The sequence below is a fragment of the Macrobrachium nipponense genome, chromosome 1 (assembly GCF_015104395.2).
Source record: "Macrobrachium nipponense isolate FS-2020 chromosome 1, ASM1510439v2, whole genome shotgun sequence".
In the NCBI taxonomy this organism is placed as follows: Eukaryota; Metazoa; Arthropoda; class Malacostraca; order Decapoda; family Palaemonidae; genus Macrobrachium; species Macrobrachium nipponense.
In genome coordinates this window covers 122,250,412-122,277,581 of record NC_087200.1, presented here as the reverse complement: position 1 = coordinate 122,277,581, position 27,170 = coordinate 122,250,412, and the positions used below count along the sequence as shown (strand labels likewise).

Sequence of the window (27,170 nt, the reverse complement as noted above, 5' to 3'; positions counted from 1 at the left end):
TTTTCCTTACGTCCGCGCGGTAAGTCTTCCGAAAAAAATCATACATGCGATTGTGGTAATATTTTCACCATTTTAAATTAGCCGTTACATAAAGTTTTATATATGAAAATGTGCGCAATTTCATGCACAATACAACTAAAAACAGCCCATGGTTGTAGCTTTTATCAAATTTTGAAAATTTTTCTTTTATATAAAAAATGATAAGTGACAAATTTTCAACCTTCAGTCAACTTTGACTCTACCGAAATGGTCGAAAAACGCAATTGTAAACTAAAACGCTTATATTCTAGTAATATTCAAGCATTTGCCTTCATTTTGCAACAAATTGGAAGTCTCTAGCCTAATATTTCGATTTATGTTGAATTTATGAAAAAAATAAAATTTTCTTTACGTCCGCGCGGTAACACTTACGAAAAAATCATATGTGCGATTGTGGTAATGTTTGCACCATTTTAAATTAGCCGTTACATAAAGTTTTATATATGAAAATGTGCGCAATTTTATGTAGAATACAACAAAAATTAATTGAAGGTTGTAGCTTTTCTAATTTTTGAAATATTTGCATATAAATCACGATAAATAGAAAAAAAAACCACGTTCGGTCAACTTTGACTCTACCGAAATGGTCGAAAAACGCAATTGTAAGCTAAAACTCTTACAGTCTAGTAATATTCAGTCATTTATCTTCATCTTGAAACAAATTCTAAATCTCTAGCACAATATTTAGATTTATGGTGAATTAGAAAAAAAAAAAAAACTTTCCTTCCCTCCGCGCGCGGATTCTCCGCCACAAATCTCCGAAATGCGTACGTCCCATTCTCGGAATATTTCCTCCGTTTCATATTAGGCATTTCATAGAGTTTTATATATGAAAATGTGCGCAATTTCATGTAGAATAAAAAAAAATATTTGAAGGTTGTAGCTTTTCTTATTTCCGAAATAATTGCATATAAAGAAATATATATAAAAAAATTCAACATTCGGTCAACTTTAACTCGTCAGATATGGTCGAAAACTGCATTTGTAAGCTAATATTCTTACAATATAGTAATATTCAATCATTTGTCTTCATTTTGAAAGAAATTGGAAGTCTCTAGGACAATATTTAGAGTTATGGGTGAATTTTGAAAAAAAAAAATTTGTTTACGTCCGCGCGTTACAAATTCATGCATTATTTTGTGATAATATTTTCTCTGTGTTGCTTTTATCGTTTTACAATGTGTTATATACCAAAATGATCGCAATTTAGTGTACATTACAACAAAAAAAAGTAACTTGTTACCTTTTACCGTTTTGCGCACAGCGCGATTTGAATACAATTATATATGAAATTTCGTTTTTGCGCTATCATATATCGCATTATTTATATATACTAAACTTCAGCCAATGACAAAAAAAGGAGCCAAAAATGAACTCTTAATCTTGAAAACTAAGCGCGCTGTGATTTTTTGAAAAAAATATTTTTTCCGCTTCCATGCTCGCTCTGATACACCTCCGGCACACGGGAAAGGGTTTAAGGGTTAACAGTACTAGTAGTTGTTGCATCCTCATCACCTTCTTACTCCACAGAATCCACAGAATCTACAATTTCATATTTGCAAATTTGAAGATAAATGGATGGTGCTCAAAAGGTGAGCTCTTAAAAGGTAAGAAGTGAATATAGTGTTCCCAGTGCAGTGGAGGGTGCGTCTGATCGGCTCCGTAGCACTTCCAGGCCTAGACTTCTTCCAAACTCCCAGACCCAGTGGAGGAGGAAAGTCGACAGCCGCAGGAAGGTTAGGGAGAACCCCCACCGGTCAGGCGTCCCCTCGGCAGGTTCTGTAGAACGTCCCAGACTGCCAAGGAGAGCCATTGGAAAGGTATCCTAACTCAGTGTTTCTCCGTTATTATCTAACCTCCTTCCCCTCGGCGGATAAGGAGGAGGAATATTCAGCAACGAAGATTCTTATGAAGATACAAGAACAAATCTCGCCATTGGTATGAGTATTGAGAAAGGACGTTTTCCTTCAAATCAAGAGATCCCGTCCAGTGGCATGCAGAGGATGAATATGAACCGATACGGACAGCTCCATCCAGCGATCCGCGTTCCAGCAGGCAAGCGCGAGCCGCGTTCCAGCAAGTTGGAGCCAGAGTTCCTGTCTGCTGATCCGCAATCTTCCAAGAAGCGTGAAAGGAGCCTTCTAAGCAAGTAGAGCCTAGCAGGCATAAGGATCTTTCCAGGGTGGCGCCTTCCAGACGCGTGGAACGTTCCAGGAGTTTGGCGCCAGCCAGGAGTGAGGAGTCAGCCAGGAGCCTGGTCCCAGGAGCCATCCAGGCGTGAGGCTCCAGCCAGGAGCCTGGTCCCAGGAGCCATCCAGGCCTGAGGCTCCAGCCAGGAGCCAGGAGCCAGCCAGGCGTAAGGCGCCAAGATATCCCGAATTGCCTTATGGAGAGAAGTCAGTCACGAGACTTCTCGTTTTAGTTTTTAGCAGAATTAGCCTTCTCCTGGCAAAGGCGCAAGATGTCGCACAGGCGGCCGTCGCCTTTGTCAGGATTATTCTGATACTGAGAGAAGCCCTTCTCCAATATTCAGAAGACTGCTGTAACAGACAGTTCCTCTCAGCGTGGACTCTCTCCTTCATTCATACTCTTCCCTCTTTATGACGAGGCAAGAGCTACAGGAGTTTTTTTTTTCTTAAATAGAATCTCATCTGTTCGGCGTTCGGGAATGAATGCGGAAAGGGAACATCAATCTTCCTTCTGTAAACTCAAGATCCGAACAGGAATCCTGTCCCTTCCGCGATTTTTGTGGAAATCACGAAGACTTAACGAGTTCTTGGATTAACTTCCTTCCTTAGGAAGATATTTAATGTATTGTCAAGTAAGTGCATAACACATAATTGACAAAAAATATATACTCTTTGTATCTTAATGGATTAGTTCTCATTGACAAAGATCTCAATACATCTTATTGTGTAAGCATATAAGCTCTCTTGGACAAGATTCGGAGGAGCTCTTATTCATTGATTAGAGACTCTTCCAGGTAATAGACGCGTAGAATACGTCCTTATGTCCAAGAGAATAGGAAGCTTGAGAGATTCTCTTTGATCCTCGGTTATCACTTGGGATCTCCTTCAGCTAATACTATTTCGGTCTATTGACGAAAAGAACGAAGATAGTAAATTTCCATTCTCTCTCTGCTCGGTGAGGAAAGAATGTAGTAGAGAATTTGGTGTATAGGACTACTGTATGGTCAAGTCATATGCGCATAATGTAGTTTCCCCTATGGTTGGCAACTGAATTCCCTGTATCCTTCCAGTCGTTTCCTAGGTAAGGACTACGCTTAAAGGGTTTGTTACGACAACACCGACTCAGCTCCTGTATTTAATGAAGGTTGTTTCGCACAAATATGCGCTATTGAGAACTTCCTTAGGCTTGATAATAATTTTATAATATTTATTCATTGAATGGAGTATCTGGCAACTCAGGAAGTACGGCGAGACAGGGATCGAAGGCTGCTGTCACTGTAGGCCAACTCGGTACCATCTGGGTCTCGGTCATGAGAGGTTAGTTACCTCTCTCTCTCTCTCTCTCTCTCTTCTTCTCTCTCTTCTCCTCCTTTTATCTCTCTCTCTCTCTCTCCTTCCTACGGGATTGACTGGCTAACCGTATCTCTCCCCTATAATCACGGACTTAGCCTCGAATGGAGAGGATTTGTAGGCTAACATGAATAACATTGTCTGCGTTTTGCTAAGAAGTTTTCAATAGAAAGATTTCTCGCAACCTTTCAATGCTGTTTACCGCAATGTAACAGAATTATAGAGGATTCTAACAAGGCAGAGCACTGTATTATATAATGCTCTCATGCTTACGAAAGCATAGCTGTATTAGAGAACGGAGCATGCGCAGTGAGATGGATGAGTCTGATAGGAACCGTTTTCTTCATGGCAGAAGTTTGTTTCCCTGAATGGACTATATTATGCCTATAAGTTTTTTCCTACCAAGAATGGAAACAACATATGAGAGGATACCAGGTAACATGACAGAGGTGCATAGTTTCTGGCACATAGTCTAAAGGAATTACAAGCAATTAAGGTGACTTGATAATTTCTCGATATAGCGTTTTGTTAACCGAAGGGTTCAGTAGCCTCTCTAACAGCAGGCTCGGTAACTTCACGATTCGTTCCTGATTTCGTTCCCCGTCTTCTGGAGGAGGGTTCAATCCTAAGAAGGGACGAATTGAATTTTTAAATCAATTACGCCAATTCCACAGCTCTCTCATATCTCAAGGAGCATCGAGAATCTCTTTTTTTCGCCCCTGTTTGCGTTAACAAGAGAAAACCTGTTTGGAACACAGACATGGAACGTAACTATCCTTAAGAGGTTCGCTGCACGATATTGCACGTCCATGAGAACCGTCTTGATCGACGATAATAACTATTAACGTCTGTCTAATATTAGTTAGGAAGAGAGTTGTGGAAACCTGTGAGACGTCTTCTTCATAGATCTCTTTGCAATGTTGAAGACGAATAGGCTTCCTCTAGACTGCTTCCTTATTCTCGATCCAAGAGCGGTAGCAAGATACGCCATCCTTTAGTTTGAAAGGGGAATAAACATTAGTCTTTTTTCCCCTATATATATATGTATGTATATGTATGTGTGTGTGATATATATATATATATATATATATATATATATATATATATATATGTGTGTGTGTGTGTGTGTGTGTGTATATTTATGTATATATATATATATGTAAATTCTTAACAGATATATTCAGATAATTACTGGCGTCAGAGGAAGAGAGGATGATGCTTTTCGCCCCTTTTTTGGCCTTCGAGAGGCTGGATTCACAGAAGTCACGTCCTTACAGCACTTTTCTAAGGCTTTCCCAAGAGAGTCGGTTTACTCTATCAGCCTCACTTAGAAAGGGACCTTAAGAACCTCTCCACTCTAAGTCTGTCTGAGTGCAGACTGACGAGAAGTTGACGTGAATGAGAGGTTTTTTCAAGGTGAATGACAAGTGTCATGGCCAAGACAAGAAGTGCTGTAGATCGTGCTGGGTTGAATGAGGAAACTGTCCTCTTCCGATACCTCTGTGATCCACATGACGGTTTTCTTCCCTTTTTGAGAGAAGAATCACCTTTGTAGATATCTGCTATCAAAGAATACAGTAGCAGGCTATACTCTGTCTCTGCAAAGGGACTTAGAGATAGCAGAGGACTAAGATCTTCGGGATCTTATACGATACCTCGATACGACCAAGAGTAGGATATCATGTACTTCGAGTTGGGATCTTTTCGTGGCCCGCAGAGTCCTTGTTCCGACAAGTTGGAACCTCTCTTCATCAAGCTTCTTTTAGAAATTTTTATGAGGGAATTCAGGGATGCGATGAGGGCTCGAAACGCTCCCCAGAAGGTACTCAGAGGGACAAGATAAGAACTAAGAAAGCCTGGGTTTGCCCACTTTCGGCTCGGAGTCTCCTTCGACTTCCAGGCTCCTTCCCCTCCTTAGGGCAAGGAGAGGGAGGTTTCTGCAGCAAGAAACCTCCTCAACAGGTAGGAATAGATCTCGTTTGCAATGGAAGTACTCACGAAGGATCCTCCTCGGAGGAAGACTCTTCTCTCTTGTCCTGTTTAGATATCCTATCGTCTACTGGATGTAACTGGCTACAAACGCCTCCCTTCGTCTGAGGCCAGAGGCTCAAGGTGGAAGAGTTCCTTACACCCTTCTCCAGTCTCCTGATAAACTATTGTGGTTTGTTCAGGATCCTCGGGCAACGTAGCGACAGCCAGCTGCCAAATGCCAAACAGGCGAGAAACGCCAGAGGCAGACAGCTCGAATAAATGCTTTTATTGTCTGAGGCGGAGAAGGAGCGGGCCTCCAACCTGGCGCAGGCGAACAGATCGGACAGATGAGAGTGTCCAGTGTGGACATCGCCAGCCAGGCGCGAGGCTCCAGGCGCCAATCAGGCGCTAGGCGCCAGCCAGGCGCGAGGCGCCTTCCATGTGCCAGCCTCCTTCCAGGCGCTAGGCTCCAATCAGGATTGAGGATCCATCCAGGTGCGAGGCTCCTTCCAGTAAAGAGAAACCTAAAGCTCTGTCATGTAAGAGGGCTAGTCCCCATTGATATGATATAGGTAAAGGCTCTGCCATGTAAGTGAGTCAGCCCCCATTGGCACGATCCGAGAAGGCTCTGTCGCGTAAGCGGGCTAGCCCCCATTGACATGATCCAGAAGGGTTTTTCAGTCATAGGTCCCTACCTAGCTGAAACTCTTGAGGCATGCAGACTCATAGACAGTAATCATGAAGTCTTCTGCCAAGCTCCAGGCACGAGGCGCTAGCCAGGCGCGAGGAGCCAATCAGGCGCCAGCCAGGCTCTAGGCGCCATTCAGGCGCGAGGCTCCAGCCAGGCGCGAGGCGCTAGACAGACGCTAGGCGCCTGCCAGGCGCGAAGCGCTAGCCAAGCTCCAGGCTTCACCCAGAAGAGATCTATATCAAAGAACGCCCTGGCCTTGTTTGAGACAATGTGATCTCCAAAGCACTTGATAAGTGCATTGATGATTCCTTCAAACAGCTGAGAATTAAAAGCGCATGAAGTGCGAGCTTTTCCGAATTCTTGTTCTTTCCTTAACAATATGTCATAACGACATATTAGCTGTCACATACGGGAGATGCAACTCTGTGTTGACTTCCCATTACCTGAAGGATGTCTAGATAACCTACGAGAGATCCTTCTCTCTTGGTTGATACTTGTTTGCGGATACGTTGCTGGGATAGGGAGCCGATACTGATCCTTAACTAGTGAGTTAAATTTTATTTAACGTCGTGTTTTTTCTTTGGGTTGTTTGAAAGGAGTTTGGGGATAACTCTTTTCAATTTAAGTACTAACCCTCGTGTTAGGATCAGGTGATCGGGATCGGTGTTGTGCTCCTTAATTATGCCACTATGCATAGGCGTATTGTCATGTAAGTAGGTAAGACCCCATCGACAGACCCACAAGAACTCTTAGCCATAGGTCACACCCTGGCTGAGGCTCTTGAGGCGAAGCAGATTCCTAGGCATTAGCCATGGAATCTTCCTCCTAAACAAGTAGGAAATAAGGTTTTATTTATTTATTACCTACAACGTATGTTGTTACCTGTCTATTCTGTAAATAATTGTCTCTTACCCACCACCAAGGGTGTCAATCAGCTAAGTATTTATCTGCTGGGTAAGTTCCATGACCCACCCAGCCTCCCCTCAGGAGACAGGTGGAAGAGAAAATCTGGTTCTAGAAAGGTAATGGTTCCTATTCCTGCCACCCAGTGGCAGGGCGGTAGATCACCTGACCTACCTGCAGCGTGTGCCGCGAAATTCAAATTTCTGTCGGGGACGACGGAGTCTATAGCTAAGTATATATCTGCCAGGTAAGTATGTACAAAACTTTATTGTATCTTAACAATATCATTTTTGTGCTATCATATATTGCATTATTTATATATGATAATGATAATATTTTTCATTTCTGATGGTGGTTGCATACTAAACTTCAGCCAATGACAAAAAAAGGAGCCAAAAATGAACTCTTAATCTTGAAAACTAAGCGTGCTGTGATTTTTTGAAAAAAAATATTTTTTCCGCTTCCGCGTCACTCCGAAACACCTCCGGCACACGGGAGACAATTTTTATTTTACCGCTTCGGCGTTTAAGGGTTAAGACTTTTTCTGTATTCCATTTAATTGATTGTTTTCATATTTTATCATTACGTTAAATTTATTGGGAAATTCCTTTTTTATGTGAATTTTTATTGCTTTTACATGCATACAGCAATATTTTAACACACTCTTCTCCCTCTCTCCTCAACATACTAATGCTCCCTTGTTCAGTCTCAAGTCAGCTGGGCGTTAATTCACCGCGGTTAAGTATGATTTTATACATGTGCGCACGTTCGCACTCGGCTGCTAATTCGGTGGCCCGAGTTCGATTCTCGGCCCGGCCAACGTGGAACAAGTGAGATTTATTTCTGGTGATAGAAATACCTTTTTCGATATAATGTGGTTCGGATTCCACAATAAGCTGTAGGTCCGTTGCTAGGTAATCAATTGATTCCTAGTCACGTAAAAATATCTAATCCTTCGGGCCAGCCCTAGGAGAGCTGTTAATCAGCTCAGTGGTCTGGTAAAACTAAGATATACTTACTTTATACATCTTTTATGCTAAATGTTAAATTGAAAGCTAAATTTTATATTGCATACTTTATACTTTTTTTTTATTTTGTCAAATATGGTTATCATTAAACTATATTGTAAATGAAAAAAGATTTACAGTAGGGCCTCGATAATCGCGGGGGATAGGGCCCAGAACCCCCCGTGATAAGTAAATACCCGTGTTATCCTGGCACCCCCCTCAAAAATTGCTTTAAACTGCCTACTTTAATAAGTAACCCACCCAAGACCACTATTTCAATGTTTATAACTGCCTACTTTAGTTCAAGCACCAAATATGTCTTCAACTATCACCTTAAACTAAATTCAAGACAGTTTCAAAGTTATTCTTTCCTATCTTCAATTTCCCCTTCATCAGATCAACAAACAAAAGTACACAGGCAGTCCCCGGGTTACGACGGTCTTGGCTTACGACGTTCCGAGGTTACGACGCTTTTCAATTATATTAATCAGACATTATTTCCAGGGTTACGACGCCTACAACGCTCATCTGGCAGATGAAATATGACACCAAAAATGCAAAATAATCAATATTTGAAGTTTTTTTTTTATGAAAAGTGCCATAAGAATGCAGTTTACATAGTTTTCAATGCGCCCAAAGCATTAAAAGTAAGGTTTTCTTAGGATTTTTGACGATGTTCCGGCTTACGACGATTTTCGGCTTATACATAGTAGTATATCTATTTCGTGAATGAACATATTTATGATAAAAAAACATGTTTGTTCATGAAGCTTACCTGTCAGATATATATATAGCTGTATTCTCCGAAGTCTGACAGAATTTCAAAACTTACGACACACGTAGTTAAGAGTCAGGTGGTTAGTACCCATTCCCGCCACTGGGAGGCGGGTATCAGGAACCATTCCCATTTTCTATTCAGATTTTCTCTGTCCCAGTACTGTAAACATCTGTTTTCAGTACCTCCATCTTAGGATTTTGAAAACTTCTCGGCTACTTAACCCTTAAACGCCGAAGCGGTAAAATAAAAATTGTCTCCTGTGTGCCGGAGGTGTTTCGGAGTGAGCGCGGAATCGGAAAAAATATTTTTTTCAAAAAATCACAGCGCGCTTAGTTTTCAAGATTGAGAGTTCATTTTTTACTCCTTTTTTTTTTGTCATTGGCTGAAGTTCAGTATGCAACCATCAGAAATGAAAAAAACTATCGTTATCATATATAAATAATGCGATATATGATAGCGCAAAAACGAAATTTCATATATAATTGTATTCAAATCGTGCTGTGCGCAAAACGGTTAAAGGTAACAAGTTACTTTTTTTTCGTTGTAATGTACACTAAATTGCGATCATTTTGGTATATAACACATTGTAAAATGATAAAAGCAACACAGAGAAAATATTATCACAAAATAATGCATGAATTCGAAATGCTCAGACTTAAATATTTTTTTCAAAAATTCACCATTAATCTAAATATTGTCCTAGAGACTTCCAATTTCTTTCAAAATGAAGACAAATGATTGAATATTACTATACTGTAAGAGTATTAGCTTACAATTGCAGTTTTCGACCATATCTGACGAGTTAAAGTTAACCGAATGTCAAATTTTTTCATACATATTTTTTTATATGCAATTATTTCGGAAATTAGAAAAGCTACAACCTTCAAATATTTTTCGTTTTATTCTACATAAAATTGCGCACATTTTCATATATAAAACTCTATGAAATGCCTAATATGAAACTGAGGAAATATTCCGAGAATGGGACGTACGCATTTCGGAGATTTTTGGTGGAGAATCCGTGCGAGGAGGGAAGGAAAGTTTTTTTTTTTAAATTCACCATAAATCTAAATTTTGTGCTAGAGACTTCAAATTTGTTTCAAGATGAAGATAAATGACTGAATATTACTAGACTGTAAGAGTTTTAGCTTACAAATGCGTTTTTTGACCATTTCGGTTGAGTCAAAGTTGACCGAATGTGGTTTTTTTTCTATTTATCGTGATTTATATGCAAATATATTTCAAAAATGAGAAGAGCTACAAACTTCAATTATTATTGTATTCTACATGAAATTGCGCACATTTTCATAGTATTTAAAACTTTATGTAACGGCTAATTTAAAATGGTGCAAACATTACCACAATCGCACGTATGATTTTTTCGGAAGAGTTACCGTGCGGACGTAAAGAAAATGTTATTTTTTCATAAATTCACCATAAATCGAAATATTGTGCTAGAGACTTCCAATTTGTTGCAAAATGAAGGTAAATGCTTGAATATTACTAAAATATAAGCGTTTTAGCTTACAATTGCGTTTTTCGACCATTTTGGTAGAGTCAAAGTTGACCGAAGGTTGAAAATTTGTCACATCATTATTTATATGAAAATATTTCAAAATTGATAAAAGCTACAACCATGGGTTGTTTTTAGTTGTATTGTGCATGAAATTGCGCACATTTCCATATATAAAACTTTATGTAACGGGTAATTTTAAAATGGTGCAAACATTACCACAATCGCAAGTATGATTTTTTCGGAAGAGTTACCGCACGGACGTAAGGAAAAAGTTTTTTCATAAATTCACCATAAATGGAAATATTGTGCTAGAGACTTTCAATTAGTTGCAAAATGAAGGTAAATGATTGAATTTTACTAAAATATAAGAGTTTTAGCTTACAATTGCGTTTTTCGACCATTTCGATAGAGTCAAAGTTGACCAAAGGTTGAAATTTTGGCACTTATCGTTATTCATATGAAAATATCTCAAAACTGATAAAAGCTACAATCATGAGTATTTTTTTGTTGTATTCTACATAAAAATGCGCACATTTTCATATATAATACTCCATGTAACGGCTAATTTAAAATGGTACAAAAATTATGTCAATGTGACTAAATAATTTCCGAGATGTGTCACAGATACTTTTTAGTGCAGCAAGAAAGAAATTCGCGCTTGCGCGCCTGCGTAACAATTGTAAACAAAACAACACCTTGATCCGTGAACTCCCAGCATCCCCCAAGGCTCATGATTCAAGAGTTTTCGGCTGGTAGGCCTAAAAGTATTTTTCCGCGAATTTTTAAAAAAACTTTTGTATGTCGACATAAAATACGTCCAGTCGGCACCCGAGAGACAAAAAATGTTGACGTAAAATACGTCCAGTCGGCGTTTAAGGGTTAAGTATCCTGATTGACTTTTGGTTTTTTACTTTGGATCTGTGGCTAGGCACGCGTTATTTGTGGACTGTTTTAGATATTGACTTGATTTTTCCTTAAACTAAGATGTCTGGGTCTAGTTCGGCTAACGCCAGGGTATGTTGTAAGGATGAATGTAAGGTGAGGCTACCGAAAGCTTCGGTAGACCCCCACACAGTATGCAAGAATTGTAGGGGACATTTGTGTATGTTTGATGATCGTTGTAAGGAGTGTGAAAGTCTGTCTGATTCGGGTTGGAAGGCGTATGAATCCTATGTGCGCAAGTTAGAGCGTGATAGGATCAGGAGGTCTTCCTCCAGAAGTATGTCAGACAGTAGACGTCAGGGCAGTAATGTTTCTCCTGCTAACCCTCCAGTAACATTTGCAACTCTTAACCCTGTAATGTCGCCTTCAGGCCCTGAAATGGTGTCTGTGGAGGGTAATGCCCTTTCTGTGATTCTTGATTCGCTGCGTAATCTGGAATCTAAAGTGCTCGCCTTGGAAGGTAAAAGTGATCATAGTGCAGTGATAGTGCCCCTAGTGTTGTGGAGGGGGCGTCAGATCGGCCCTATAACGCCTCTAGGCCTGGACCTCTGCCGGACTCCCAGGATACAGGGAGAGGGCATGTCGAAAGCCGAAGGAGGGTTACGGGGAACCCCCACTGATCTGGCGTCCTTTTGGCAGTAACTGTTGACGCTTCCCAGGCTGCCAAGGAGCGGGCTTGTGCACGTCTCCTTAAGGAGGGCTTCTCGTCCTCCGAGGCGTCCTCCCCACGCAAGGGGTGGAGTTCTCGGTCGGACGCTCGCCCGTTGAAGAGGAGCTTTAGAGAGCGGGACGCTTTACGTCCTTTCGCTTCTGCTGATCTGCGGTCCTCCCCGGATAGTTTCGCTGCCTTCCCGCCGCAGAAGAGGACCAGGACGTCATCCGATGATGACGCCTTCGAGCGCCCCAGTCGCTTCAGGGATCGTGCTGTGGCGGTTCTTGTGAGAAGGAAGAATGTGTCCCCTCGCCCCTTGTAATGTAGCACAATGGCTTCATCTGGAAGGGGTGAGGATATCCCTGTACCTCGACGATTGGCTTATAAGGGCCAATTCAAAAGAGCGTTGTCTGAAGGACTTATGGAAAACCCTGGAATTGACAAGTTCGTTGGGGCTTCTGGTCAATTTCCAGAAGTCAAGTTTAGTACCTGATCAAGAGTGTTTATCAGGGGATCCAGATAACTCTCAGAGTTTTCGGGCTTTTCCGTCTCAGGAAAGGATAGCCCGGGGACTCGAGAAAGTAACAACCTTCTTAGGGAAAGAAGTATGCACAGCGAGGGAGTGGATGAGTCTGCTGGGGACGCTCTCCTCGCTGGAGCAATTCGTTTCCCTAGGAAGGTTGCACCTGAGACCGCTCTAATTCTTTCTTCATCAGAATTGGAGTCGTCATTCTCAGGATTTGACGTTCTCCCTGTTCATTTCTCAACAAGTCAAGGAGGAACTAGCATGGTGGGCAGATCCCAACAAGTTCTTGCAGGGACTGTCGCAGCAATCCCAGAACCCCAACCTAGTGTTGTTCTCCGACGCGTCGGAGACAGATGGGGGGGGGGGGCGACTCTGGGAACCAGGGAGGTGTCAGGGACCTGGGTGGAGAACCAGGTGTCCTGGCACATCAACAGAAAAGAACTGATGGCCATGTGGTTGGCTCTGAGAGCGTTCGAATCCAACGTAAGAGAATCCGTAGTGCAGATCAACTCAGACAACACCACAGCTCTGGCATACATCAGGAAACAGGGGGGGACGCATTCCTTCTCTCTGTACGAAACAGCAAGAGACCTTCTTCTGCGGGCCGAAGAAAGGAGAATCAAGCTTCTCACCAGATTCGTGCAGGGAGAGAGGATGTGAGAGCAGATCTCCTCAGCAGGAAAGATCAGGTCCTTCCCACAGAGTGGACTCTGCACCAAGATGTATGCCAGAGCCTTTGGAAGTTGTGGGGCAGGCCGCATATAGACCTATTTGCCACATCAAGAAACAAGAGACTGGATCTTTACTGCTCTCCCATCTCGGATCCAGGGGCAATAGGGATAGACGCACTTCTTCTCGACTGGAAAGGACTCGACGTTTACGTGTTTCCCCCCTTCAAGATTCTGGGGATAACTAAAGAAGTTCGCAGAGTCAGATTCGACGAGGATGACATTAATCGCTCCCTTTTGGCCAGCCCAAGAATGGTTCACAGAGGTACTGGAATGGTTAGTGGACCTTCCAAGATCGCTCCCTCTAAGGAGCGATCTACTCAGACAACCCCACTTCGACAGGTACCACAAAAACCTCCCCGCTCTCAGTCTGACTGGCTTCAGACTGTCCAAAGTCTGGTCAGAGCGAAAGGCTTTTCATCAACAGTTGCTAAAGCAATCGCTAGAGGTAGGAGGTCTTCCACCTTACGAGTATACCAGTCGAAGTGGGATGTCTTCAGATGGTGGTGCAAGAGGAATAACGTTTCCTCTTCCAGTACCTCTGTGACCCAGATTGCGGATTTCCTTATATTCTTGAAGCAAGAATGCGGTCTAGTCGTTTTGACTATTAAAGGATATCGCAGTATGTTGGCGGCGATCTTTAGACACAGAGGCCTCAATTTATCTGAGAATAAGGACCTGCATGACCTTATTAGGTCTTTTGAAACAGTGACGAAGCAGTCTCCTAATACACCGAACTGGAATTTAGACATGGTTCTTCAGTTTCTCGGATCATCTAGATTTAAACCACCTAGTTCAGCCTCGTTCAAGGACCTGACTAAGAAGGCTCTGTTCCTTATGGCTCTTGCTGCTGCCAAGAGGGTGAGTGAGCTTCAAGCGATTGAGGGCAATGTTGGATTTAAGGAGGATTCTATGGTTTGTTCTTTCCTCCCTGGCTTTCTGGCAAAGAACGAAAACCCATCAAATCCACGGCCCAGGAGCTTCGAGATTCGTGGGTTATCTTCTCTTGTAGGGGAAGAACCTGAGAGAACTCTTTGCCCGGTGAGGATGGTAAAATATTACCTGAAGAGAAAAGAGCAACTGAAGGCCAATCAAGAGGTCCTTTGGTGCTCCGTAAAGGACCCTACTCGACCCCTATCGAAGAACGCCCTGTCCTTCCTCTTAAGAAACCTCATTAAAGAAGCACATGTTTCTTGTAAGGAAGACCATTTTAAGCTTCTAAAGGTAAAAGCCCACGAAGTGAGAGCCATCGCGACTTCGCTTGCTTTTAACAAGAATATGTCTGTGCGGAACCTGATGGAGGCAACCTTCTGGAGATGCCACTCGGTTTTCGCAAACCACTACTTGCGTGATGTGAAAATCACTTATGAAAAATGCTTCGCCTTGGGCCCTAACGTATCGGCAGATTCGGTTCTGGGGCAGGGAGCTGGAACTCATCCTTATTAGATGTATATATTTTTTACCCTATGTCTTGTTTTTTGTTGTTTATGGTTGTCTGAAAGAAGATGCAGGGAGGCATCTCTTTATGTCGTAGTACTAACCCCAAGTAGTTTGGTTAGGTGGTCTGATGAGTGTGGCTCCTTGCGGTAGTAGTGGTTAGGGCCTGTTAAGTAAGCGGACGAGTTCCCTTTAACAGGATCCGACTTGGATTCTACCACACAAAGGGATCAGATATCCCGGTGGTAGTTCCGAGTCTTTCAGCAACAGGTCACGTCCTAGCTGTAGCTGTAGCTCTCCAGGCAATGCAGACTCAGAGACAGTATCAATGAAGTCTTCTGCCTGAACAGGTAAGAACCAAGTTTTTATATCCTACAACACCAGTTGTTTCCCTTCTTTCCTTAATTGTTTAGCTGTCTCTTACCCTCCACCAAGGGTGCCAATCAGCTAAGTATATATCTGACAGGAAAGTTCATGTACAAAAATGATATTGTTAAACTACAATAAAGTTTTGTACATACTTACCTGGCAGATATATACTTAGCTATAGTCTCCGACGTTCCCGACAGAATTTCAAATCTCGCGGCACACGCGACAGGTAGGTCAGGTGGTCTACCTTACCCGTTGCTGGGTGGCGGGTGTACGAACCAATCCCCCTTTCCTGTCAGATTTTCTCTTCCACCTGTCTCCTGAGGGGAGGCTGGGCGGGCCATTAGACGTATATATCTGCCAGGTAAGTATGTACAAAACTTTATTGTAGTTTAACAATATCATACTTGTTGGGCCTTTGGCTTACTACATCCGATCCTAAGATTCTTCCCAGCCTTCTTTCGATGGAGTTACAATTCCTCACTCATTTATTCAAAAAAGTCCAGAAGTCTGACTTTTAATCAAGAAGTTCCTACTCCGATCAATATGTCAAAGGCTGGATACTCCTCACTCTTTCGTCCAGGAGTAGTACCACAGGTGTGGAGAACTCCAGTCAGTCCAAAGAGACACGCTCAGATTCCTCCCTCCAACTGGTGAGTCTTTCTAATGTAAAGGACCGATGGTTTGTATATCATGTAGAACACATGACAGTACTTTAAAATGAATGGTATTTTTCCTAACTATACAAACCTGAGGTCCTTTACATTACACTGATGCTCGCCTCATTCCACCCCTCAATCTAAACCTGGACCGAAAAGCAAATTGGAATGTTTACATCTGGCCAGGCGGGTATTCCTACCTGCTGGACGGTAGTTACTGCCTAACCAACTTGTTCAAGAGTTTAATGGCCATTTTCTAGCTTCACCGAAAGTAATTCTTAATGCAAAGGACCTTAGGTGTTTGTATATCTAGGAAACATACAATTTACTTTTAAAAATTATCATTTTTAACCCATAGTTGCTGATTAAAATATCACAGTAATATTAATAATTTTGGCTTTGTGTTTTCAGGATTTCATTTGATTGAAAAATGGCGGATCAGGATAAAAACAAGAATTACTTTCTGCACATTGATGAACTGTCCAGACGTCTCAGTGCAGATCAGAGACATCTCTCAGAGGAAAATCATGTTTGTTTAGGTTAGCAATATAGTGTTGATAATTTGTAGATTTAAAATGATTTTGATGTAACCTTACCAGTGGTGGCTTTACTTATGTTGTAATTATATTCATGTGTTATTTAATTTTTTTTATCGTATATGTGTGTTTGTTATAACTTTTCCAAACTGGATATGACATTTGTTAGTGTGAAAAAGGGATTTTGACAAAGGAAAAATCTATTTCTTGGGGAAGACCTGTGTCGCCTGGTGAAATGCTCCTGAAGCACGCATTTCTAGGTATAAATAGATGCTAAATATACCAGAGAAAAAATCTAAATGGAATGCTGAAGTTACTGCCTTCAGCTTGATCACCCTTAGGGCGTCGGTATAAACACGGGCGAGTGGAAGCCACTACCACAGGTTTTCTGCCAATTAGAAGATTCCCTTCAAAACCCCTCTCTAGGCAGGTGCCGTTACAAGGACTACAATACATCTACCTTCCGCTCGCTACTACTACTACACCTCGCCGTCCGAGGGCTTCATTCCTGGGTTACGCACCCAAGCTTGGGCTGGCTACAGGTTGGGGACCAGGAAAAAAGAGGGATGGGTTCACCGGGCGACACAGGTCTTCCCTCAGAAATAGATTTTTCCTTTGTCAAATCCCTTTTCTGGGCTCGACCTGTGTTGGCCGGTGAAATAGTATCAGAGAATGGCCATACAAGCTTGGGAAATACAAAAATCAAAAGATACAAGGAAAAATAAAAAAATGTTCTCTTAGAATTAAGTTTTAATAATCAGTGTAAAGTAACAAGATACAATGGTAAAAAAGGAGGAACAGATATGACCAGATCCATACTATCCTGAGAAAACAACAGGTAAGGAATACAAAAATGACAAATATAAACTATGCACATGTCCAGCAATGGATTGATAAGCAAACCAGCCCGGAACCTAAGAGAGATGGGTAGGGATTACAAGCAAGGCAGGTAGGAAAGAGTGAGTATCAAGGGAAAATTTTTTTTAGCAGAATAAAGAAATAGGAAATAGAGTTCTAAGACTAGGCTGTATCAGTGGAGATCATGCTCCCTGCAGCCACAGCTGAAAATTTTAGGGCCTCTAAATTCTTAAGATAGTGGCGACTCAATACTGCCGGAGATTCCAACCAGTTTATTTTTTAAGATCCTCGAAGTTCATATTGTGAAAATAGTTTTCTGGACCCAGTTCGTGTCGCTTCGTGAAATAATCCTTAATTTCATTATTTCTAGGTAAATGATACTAACATTATACCAGAGAAAAAATAAATTCAGGAGGATGTCAGAATAACTGACTCGCTCACCCTAAATAAAAAGAGGGTGTCGGTATGGTATCTGGGGCGAGTGAGACCACTACCACGAACCTCTTGTCATTTAGAATTCTCCTTCATGAAAATCCCCCTCCTGAAAGAGCTGATACACAGTCGGAGTCTGCGGCTACTACTGCTACGCTGCCCACCACGCCGATTGCAGCGCCTCTGGTGGCCATCCTTTTTCGTTAGTGGACTTGGATAGCACGTGATTTCTTTTCTCTGTGTATTTGTGTATTTTTGCGTGGATTTATCCCCATCATGGAACTCGCAGCTATCGCCGCAGCTAATTTAAGTACCCCGAAAAGTTTAAATCTAGTTTCTGTCTGCCAGGAACTTTATTTTACCGTTTTTTAGGTCCGATATAGTCTCCTGGTCTGACGCGTGGCGGCCGAGCCGGCCCGCCTCATGTTCGGTTAGATTCTCGGTCTCCCATACCGTGGCATCTATCCTGTATTTTTACCTTATCGAGGGTGCTATTACGTGCTACACAAGTTCCATTTATCTATTTATTGATTTATTTTACATTGTATTATTCGGAAATCCATTGTCTACGGCTTAGATTTACGTTCATGCATGCATGTCTCTTTGTCTAGGTGTTTAGGCTTTCGAGTGATTGTGTTATTTTGTCCTCTAGTCCAGTATCCTGGCTGTTGCCCTCCGTTTTATGTGTCGGCTAAGGCTAGCTTCTGAGCAGTTGGCTTGTTTCCTTCGGGGAACTAGCCTACTTCTCCTGGACGTCCCCTTTCTCTCTCACTCGTGATTTCCCTCTATCTCTTTTTACGATGTATTATGTTATTGAAGGGTTAGCATGTTAGGGCGATCAGTTTAGCCTAGGCAGTTTTGTTGCATTATCTCCTCATGGTCCTACTGCGATCAGTTTTGTTGCATTATCGCCCCTTGGTCTGTTCGAGCTCACGTGGTCGCTCGACCTAGGCTGTTTTGTTGCATTATCACCTCTTGGTCCACCTGCGATCGTGTTGATCCACTGGTTGCCCTAGTCCCAGTCCCCTTCCCCCCCTCCCTAGTGGAGGGGGGGATCTGTCCTTGCTTGCTTACGGTCGCTATGGCAACCATCGAGCACTACTCCCCCCTTCCCCCCCCCCCCTGTTAAGGGGGTCCCGGAGTTTTAGGACAGCTTGGAGTACTGCTGGACCGCGCTTTTTCTATTTGAGCTCTGGTGGAGCTCCGGCGTGATCGGTGGGGGGTTGGCCACCCCCCTCTGTTTGCATCGGTCCTTCTCCGGCGTTCCTTGCGCTATGATTCATCTTCCCCTTACCTCTAATTATGTTTTTACCCTTTTGCCTGCTGACGGAGCGCCTGCTTGCTATCTGGGCACACCTTCAGTTGTCGAAAGGGTAGCTCCGCCAGCTACCGGAGGGGGGAAGAGGTATCTATTGACCTTACATGCTTTCCCCTGTTATGTATGTAGTCCCTCCGTCGTCTGGCGCAGCGCTTGCTTGCTATCCGGGCGCTCCTCTGGTTGACGGAGGTGCACCTGACGGAGCTACATGCTCCAATTTAACTCAATTTAATTTAATTTAATTTAATTTAAGTTTACTTAATGGGTAATCCTCTCACGTTCTCCGGGGTGATGTACTACTCCTTGGAACTCCTTTATGGGTGTATAAAAGTATCTGGTTTACCTGAACTCTCCTCTCTGGTGTACACCGGAGTATTCACAACCAGTTACCAGGTCCCATGGACCTTCTCTCACACGGAGTTCAGGGGGGGATTATGCCCAAATATTTTATGCTACTCCGGCATGCAGCGGAGTTTCATAAGTGGTCCTGTTAGTGTATTACGTTGATACATACAGGGGGTCCTCGAGTTACGACGTTGATCCGTTCTTACGATGCATCGTAACACGATTTTCAGCGTAAGTCGGAATATTGAAAAATACCACATGATTTAATGTAAATACCTATCAATAACAACGAGAGAACAATTCCTTACCTTTATTAGTTTGATTGGCTTGCACACTGGAGAGGAAGCTGCGGTGCTGGAGAGACTGGGGGAGGTTAGTGAAGAGAAAAAGAACCTCCAGAAGTTGCTGGAGATGCTGAGGCAGATGATTCTTGAGGTGAGGCAGAACATACTAGTACTGGAGATGCTGAGGCAGGTGATTCTTGAGGTGAGGCAGAACATACTACTGGAGATGTTGGGGCAGGTGAGTCTTTAGGTGAGGCAGAACCTACAGAAGGTGCTGGAGATACTGGGGCAGGTGAGTCTGGGTTAGCAGAACATTCAGAAGGTGCTGGAGATTGTGGGGCAGGCGAGTCTGGATTAGCAGAGGCAGCTGAGGTAGAGGGTACAGGATCTCCTGCAGGCCTCTCTACCTTTCCTTAAAATACTGCTCCAGGTTAGTCTGAACAGAGAGCAACCTCTTTTCATCCAAGAATCCCCTTCTTGTAACACTGGGCATCAAATTCCAAACCCATGACGCCTCTGGAAACCCTAGTGAACCTGTCCAAGTTGGGATCCTGAGCCTCAAAAGTTGACAACGCTTGCTGCAACTCTGCAAAACCTCTTATCAAGTCCTGCCTTGTGAAAGCCTTAGGCTCTAGGGTGGGTGCTTCTTCTTCTTCCTCTATTATCTGCTTCTCCAGTTGTATCAGGTCCTCAGCAGATAACTCTCGCCATGAGACTCCAGCAGCTCTGTAACATCATCAACCTCCATCTCCAAATTGATTTCCTTACTCAGGGCAACAACGTTCTTGACAACTAGCTGAACTGTGTCCTCAAACCCATGGAAATCATTCACAAATTGAGGACAAATTTTCTTCCAGACACCATTCATGTTGATTGCTTAACCTCCTGCCCGCCAGGAATTAGTCAATGTTCTTTACAGCATCAAGGATGTTGTAGGATTTCCAAAAGTCCTTCAGAGTCAAGTCCTTCTTGGTTTCAGTTGCCTGTAAAGCCATAGCAATTGTCCTTCGTAGGTAGTAGGCCTTGAACGAAGCAATCACTCCTTGGTCCATAGGCTGTAAAAGGGCCGTGGTATTAGGTGGAAGGTAAACCACCTTGACATTAGGGTTGAAGTCTCCCAGCTGGGCAGGGTGTCCAGGGGCATTGTCCAGCACTAGCAACACCTTAAAGGGGATACCCTTGGAGGCGCAATACCGCTCCACACTTGGAACAAAATGGTTTACGAACCAGTCCTCAAACACTGCAAGTGTCACCCATGCCTTCTTGTTGGACTTCCAAAATTACTGGTAGTTGACCCTTCCAAATGCCCTTGAGTGCCCTTGGATTTTCAGCCTGATACACCAACAAGGGCTTCAGTTTGAAGTCGCCAGCCAGCATTACCCCAAGAAGTAAAGTTCTAGGCCTCCTTCCTTGCTGGCTTTATGACCGGGTGGTGCTGACCTTCTCCTCCTTGGCGATTGTCAAGTGCGGTTAGGCATACGTTTTCCAAAACAAACCTGTCTCGTCTACGTTAAACACTTGCTGAGCAGAATAACCCCCCTCCTTAATTATCTCAGACAAACGCTTTAGGAAATTCACTCGCTGCTTTCTCATCCCCACTAGCAGCTTCACCTTGCAATTTAAGGTTATGGTAATTGGCCCGAGCCTTAAATCGCATAAATAAACCAACCCCTACTAGCCACAAACTCTTCACTTTCACTTCCCTCCCCCTTTTCTTTTTTCAACGCTTCAAACAATCTTTTCGCCTTCTCCTGAATCACCATAAGGCTGACTGGGATACGCCGTTGATTTTGGTCTTCCAACCAAAGCACCAATAACCTTTCCATTTCAATTATTAGACCACTACGCTGCTTAGTTATCACTGTCGCTTTCATAGGAGCAGATCCTTTCACATGTTCAACGATGCGCTCTTTATCTTTGATAATGGTAGCAACGGTCGAACGGCTAAGGCCAAGCGAGCGGCCAATGTTTGTTGGCGTTTCTCCCTTCTCAGATCGCTTTATAATGTCCACTTTAATTTCCATGGTGATGGCCTTTCTTTTCTTCGATGCACTACCATCAGAAGAGTCCGCCTTGCGCTTGGGAGCCATAACAAAGAGCAAAAAGTTACAAAAACGATACAACACGAGGGAGAGAGAGGCAGTGTAAACAACCAAAATGGCGTATGGGCGAGGAATGAGCGTAGCGAAGCGACGCCGTCCTCTCCCCCAGAAAGCGTATTCTTCCGCCGTGCGCCTGGAACTAGTTCGCGTTTGTTTACGTTGCTTACGACGCTAAACCGCGTAAGACGGAACAACGCAAAATATTATTTTTTATATTTTTATGGGGGCGCGTTCGTAACCACGAAACATCGTAAGTCGAGACCAGCGTAACCCGAGGACTTACTGTATGTATCTATCCACTTACAGGCTACCCACTGTCAGGAGGCCGGGTGTAACGCCGTCCTCCAGGACCCCTGCGGACATGAGGTCTGCAGGTCACATGCTCCTTGTGCGGTCCGCCACAACGAGCAGATCGTCTAGCACCACGAAGCTTGCTCCATCTGCTATGAGCTGGTGGAACAGTTTTCGGACGAAGTAAGTTTATACCGGTGTAGGGTTTGTTCTTTTTCCTGGTATATACTGTCACATAAATCATGTCATATTGTTATATGGTTATGTGCGTCAAATGTTAATGATTGTCCTTGGGGCTTCGTTGTAAGGATTACAATGACCCTCTCTTTCAGGCTGCCGCTGTTAAGGAAGCCGCGACGACGACCCTGCGGGCCTGGGTAGGCAGCTTCAGTAAAAATGTGCCGAAGGGGCAGCCGTACATCTTGGATAGGAAGATGGCTGTCCAGATCTTCCCAGGCGGGAAGCCTACTGGGTTTGTTGACCCCGTCGCGGCAGCTCCGATGATTGCCAACATTCAGAACCAGATGGAGCAGGCTTGGATGGAGGGAGGAGGCCAGGATATCTTGGCGGACGTCGCTACTCTGGACCTCAACATAGAGCCAATGGCGGTAGGTGGGAGTGATTTATTGGTTGAGGTATTTTTGTTAGGCGCCCAAGGGCTTCCCTTGGACGCTTCTGGATCTTCTTCGCCTGTCCCTTCTTCCTCATCTTTCCAAGGCTTCACGGGATCAGAGATCCTCGCTGGTACGCCTACTGCCTCTGTAGTCCCCAAAGTAAAGGGGCAAAGAGAGCAGAAGACCCTACAGAAGACGTTGTCTTCTTCATCTCGTAAGCCTCCGGCTCTTCATCCCGGAGCAGAGAAGGCGAAGTCCTCCTCTTCTTCGCATTCAAAAGGGTCAAGAGGTAAATCCTCTAAGGAGAAGGCCCGTGCTCCCGCCGAGCCAGCACCTTCTCCCTCTGCCGGAGCTCCTCCGGTGACCCCTGTCAGGGCCAGTCCTGCTGGTCCCTTCGATCTTGTTGCTTTTACGGCAGGGGTCATGCAGCAGGTAAGAGATATGGTCGGATCCTTGAACACTAGGTTCGACCAGATGTTTGCACAGCTCTCCACCTCGCTGACTCAGTCCGGCCAGTCGATTCAGAATATCTCTGAACGTCTGACGGACCAGGAGAACCGACTGGCAGGGCTGACCCAAACACCTCAAGTCGCTCTTCCTGTAGCAGGCACTGGAGTTGCCCAATTGCCTGACTACAATACCCTTCCCACATTCTCTATGAACAATCCTTGGAGGGTAGCAGCCTTTGCTCCCTACAAGGACGGTATGATCTCCATCCCGGACTATGGAACTAGGAGGATCGAGGACTTCGAGTTCCATCCCGCTGGCCTGCAGCCTCCTTTCATGGGGTATGCTAGGCTGACGGAGGCAGCCTTGAATAGGGAGGACAAGATCCCTAGAGAGACTGTTGTACAGCCCGGATCAGGCTCAGAGAGAATGGGTACATTGCCTGGAGGATTGGGATTGTACTAACACCAGACTCCAGGCATTTAAGAGTCCATTTACGATCTTTGCTACGGAGGAGGAGGCACCACTCCCCTTCACAACAAAGATAGCTGAGATCACCGTGCAAGTGGTGATGAAGGATGAACCCCTTCCTCAGCTCAGGGAATCGGACCCTACGTCCCCTCTCTTCCCAGCATTTGGTGATCTCTGGGAAAACCTACCAGCTACATTCACGGTAGGTACTCTCAAACCGGACTGTGCCATGGAACAGTTCAGTGAGAAGCTTCCTAGGCTACCAGATAGCCTCATCCAAGCTGAATTCGACGCAAGGATGAGGTTAGGAAGGACTCTGAACTCACTGGTAATGACGGAAGTTGCTGCACTGACTTACGGTACGGAGTCCTTATGTAAGCTCCTAGCTAAGTCTCAGACACAAAACAGTACAGTCTGACCTGTACGAGTTTGCGGTCGCAAGAAGAAATTGTAGGAAACATGTCCTGCAAGAAGCAACAATTCGACATGAGCCTAATAAGTTGCTTTCTTCCACCATCTGGGGGGGCGGACCTCTTTCCAGAATCAGCTGTAATTGAGGTACAACACGAGGCAACAAGACTTAACCAAAGTCGTAGGGCTCGCTGGGGTCTGTCCAGTAAGAGGAAACCCGAGAATCCTCCTGCTGGCACTAAGAAGCTGAAGAAGGCTAAGAGGTTCCCGCCCTATCACAAGCAGCAACAGCAACATTTTGTCCAAGCTGTTCCGGTTTCTCAACCAGTGCAACCGGCAACGGCTAAGGGGCAAAACCAGCCCATCCTCCTGTTGTCTCCACAGAACCAGCCCTCGACCTCCTACGCTGTTTCCCCGGCTTTCAACCCTGTATTTGAAAGCCAAGCCTTCCAAACCATCAACAGGTTCGCAAGGGGAAGCAGGGCTAGGGGTTCCTTTCGTCTGAGAGGTGGGGGAAGGGCAACCAACAAGGGGAAACACTTCTGTGGAGGGCGCGGAGCACGTCCCGCACAACAGCAGTGAGATCTCCCGGGTAGGAGGGAGGCTGTTCCTCTTCCGTCACAGGTGAAAGGTCCTCCTCCATCCAAATCATTCCTTCAACTACCAACAAAGGAATTGACAGATTATGCAAAAGAGCTCCTTCAGAAAGGGGTAGTGCAAAAGTCAAGCATTTAAAGTTTCAAGGACGCTTATTCAGCATGCCAAAGAAAGGCTCATCAAAAAGAAGAATAATCTTAGACTTGTCCCGGCTAAACTTATTCATTCGTTGCGACAAGTTCGAAATGCTGACCATCTCGCAGGTGCGGACCTTGCTTCCCCGTGGGGCCGTCACCACCTCTATCGATCTTACAGATGCATACTATCATATTCCAGTCGCGAGACACTTCCGCCCATACCTAGGCTTCAGGTTGGGAGACCAGGCATTCTCTTTCAAAGTGATGCCCTTCGGGCTGAATGTAGCCCCCAGGGTATTCACGAAAATAGCGGAAGTGATAGTGCAACAACTGAGATCACAAGGGATAATGGTAGTAGCGTACCTCGACGATTGGCTGATTTGGGCGTCAACCGTCGAGGAATGCCTCAAAGCCACAAACAAAGTAATTCAACTGCTGGAACATTTAGGGTTCCAAATAAACAGGACAAAGTCCAGACTCACTCCGGAGTCTCGTTTTCAATGGCTCGGCATTCAATGGGACTTGACCTCCCACAATCTGTCAATTCCTACGGTCAAAAGGAAGGAAATAGCAAAGTCAGTAAGGCAATTTCTCAAGAACAACCGAGCATCAAGGAGAAACCAGGAAAGGATCCTAGGTTCACTCCAGTTTGCATCAGTAACAGATGTTCTGTTAAAAGCAAAGCTGAAAGACATAAATCGAGTTTGGCGCTCAAGAGCAAATTTCAATTCTCGAGACAAGTTGTCAGTAATCCCGCAGATTCTTCGCAATCATCTCCGTCCATGGGCGGGTGGGGAGGATATTCCCAGTTCAAGAAAGTTCAAGGAACGTGGTCATCTCAGTTCCGCCAGCTCCACATAGACGTATTGGAAGCCATGGCAGTATTCCTCACTTTGAAGAGGCTTCTTCCACCAAAGAATTCTCATATAAAACTGGTCTTGGACAGCGCAGTGGTAGTACACTGCATCAACAGGGGAGGATCCAAGTCAAAACATGTGAACCATGTCATGATAGCCATTTTTTCTCTAGCAACCAAGTACAAATGGCATCTATCCTCCACCCATTTAGCGGGAGTAAGGAACGTGATAGCAGATGCCCTGTCTCGATCAGTTCCTCTAGAATCAGAGTGGTCCCTGGACAACAAGTCATTCCAGTGGATACGCCGAAGTGTTCCGGGTCTCCAAGTAGATCTATTTGCATCTCAAGCAAACCACAAGCTCCCTTGCTATGTGGCCCCCAACCTGGACCCTCTGGCATACGCCATAGACGCCATGTCCATAGATTGGAATCAGTAGAAAAAGATATACATCTTTCCTCCAGTGAATCTTCTATTGAAAGTTCTGAACAATCTCAGGACTTTCAAGGGACAAGTAGCTCTAGTAGCCCCGAACTGGCCCAAGAGCAACTGGTATCCTCTGCTTCTGGAATTGGGTCTCCGACCTCGACGGATTCCCAATCCCAAACTATCTCAATCAGTACAAATGAGGACTGTGTTCGCTTCCTCAGGAATTCTCAAAACCCTAACTTTATGGACTTCATGACGTTTGCGGCTAAAAAAGATGCAAATATCGATCCTCAGAATATTCTTTTCTTAGAATCAGATAAGAGAGAATCAACTTTGAGACAGTATGATGCTGCTTTTAAGAAGTTAGCAACTTTCCTGAAGGAAACGAACACCAGAACCATGACAGTCAACTTGGCTATATCCTTTTTCAGATCCTTATTTGAAAAAGGATTAGCAGCTAGCACTAACACCACTAATAAATCAGCTTTAAAGAAAATCTTCCAGTTGGGTTTTCAAATAGACTTAACAGACTCCTACTTTACGTCTATTCCTAAAGCTTGTGCTAGGCTCAGACCTTCTGAGAGGCCTAGTTCAGTCTCATGGTTCTTGAATGACGTTCTCAAGCTGGCTTCAAGCACTGACAACGCTTCTTGCTCATATATAATGCCACTAAGAAAAACACTATTTTTGCTAAGTCTGGCCTCAGGAGCTAGAATATCAGAACTGTCGGCCCTTTCCAGAGATGCTGGACATGTAGAATTTCTTCCCTCAGGAGAGGTCTTACTATCTCCAGATCACAGTTTTCTGGCCAAAAACGAGGACCCCTTAATGAGGTGGACCCCTTGGAAGGTCATCCCTCTTCCTCAAGAACCTTCTCTTTGTCCGGTGACGACCTTACGAGCCTTTCTGTCTAAGACATCCTCTAAATCATCAGGCCCCCTCTTCATGATGGAAAAAGGTGGCACTATTTCAATAAAGGGTATCAGGCAACAAATCCTTTATTTTATTAAACAAGCAAACCCTGAATCATTTCCAAAAGCCCATGACATCAGGGCAGTAGCCACCTCTATCAATTACTTCCAGCATATGAATTTTGATGACTTAAAGAAGTATATGGGTTGGAAATCGCCGACAGTTTTCAAGCGTCATTATCTAAAGTCCTTGGAATCTTTAAAATTTCCGGCAGTGGCAGCGGGAAATGTAATTTCCCCTGACACTGCTCAGTAGTTGTAGTCGAAGATCCAGATCTCCTTTCTACCTGCCTCAACTAATAATTCACTTCACC

At 44.1% G+C, this 27,170-nt stretch overlaps 1 protein-coding gene across 1 annotated transcript in view; it reads left to right on the top strand.

Annotated features, from left to right (window-relative positions):
• The window catches only part of LOC135218925 (uncharacterized), a 535,388-nt gene that overhangs the window by 89,344 nt on the left and 418,874 nt on the right, over positions 1-27,170 (top strand). Inside the window, exon 2 of the mRNA XM_064255367.1 lies at positions 16,169-16,296. Coding sequence (XP_064111437.1) covers positions 16,188-16,296 — 109 coding nt within the window. The 5' untranslated portion in view covers positions 16,169-16,187. The remainder of the gene's footprint in view (positions 1-16,168; positions 16,297-27,170) is intronic.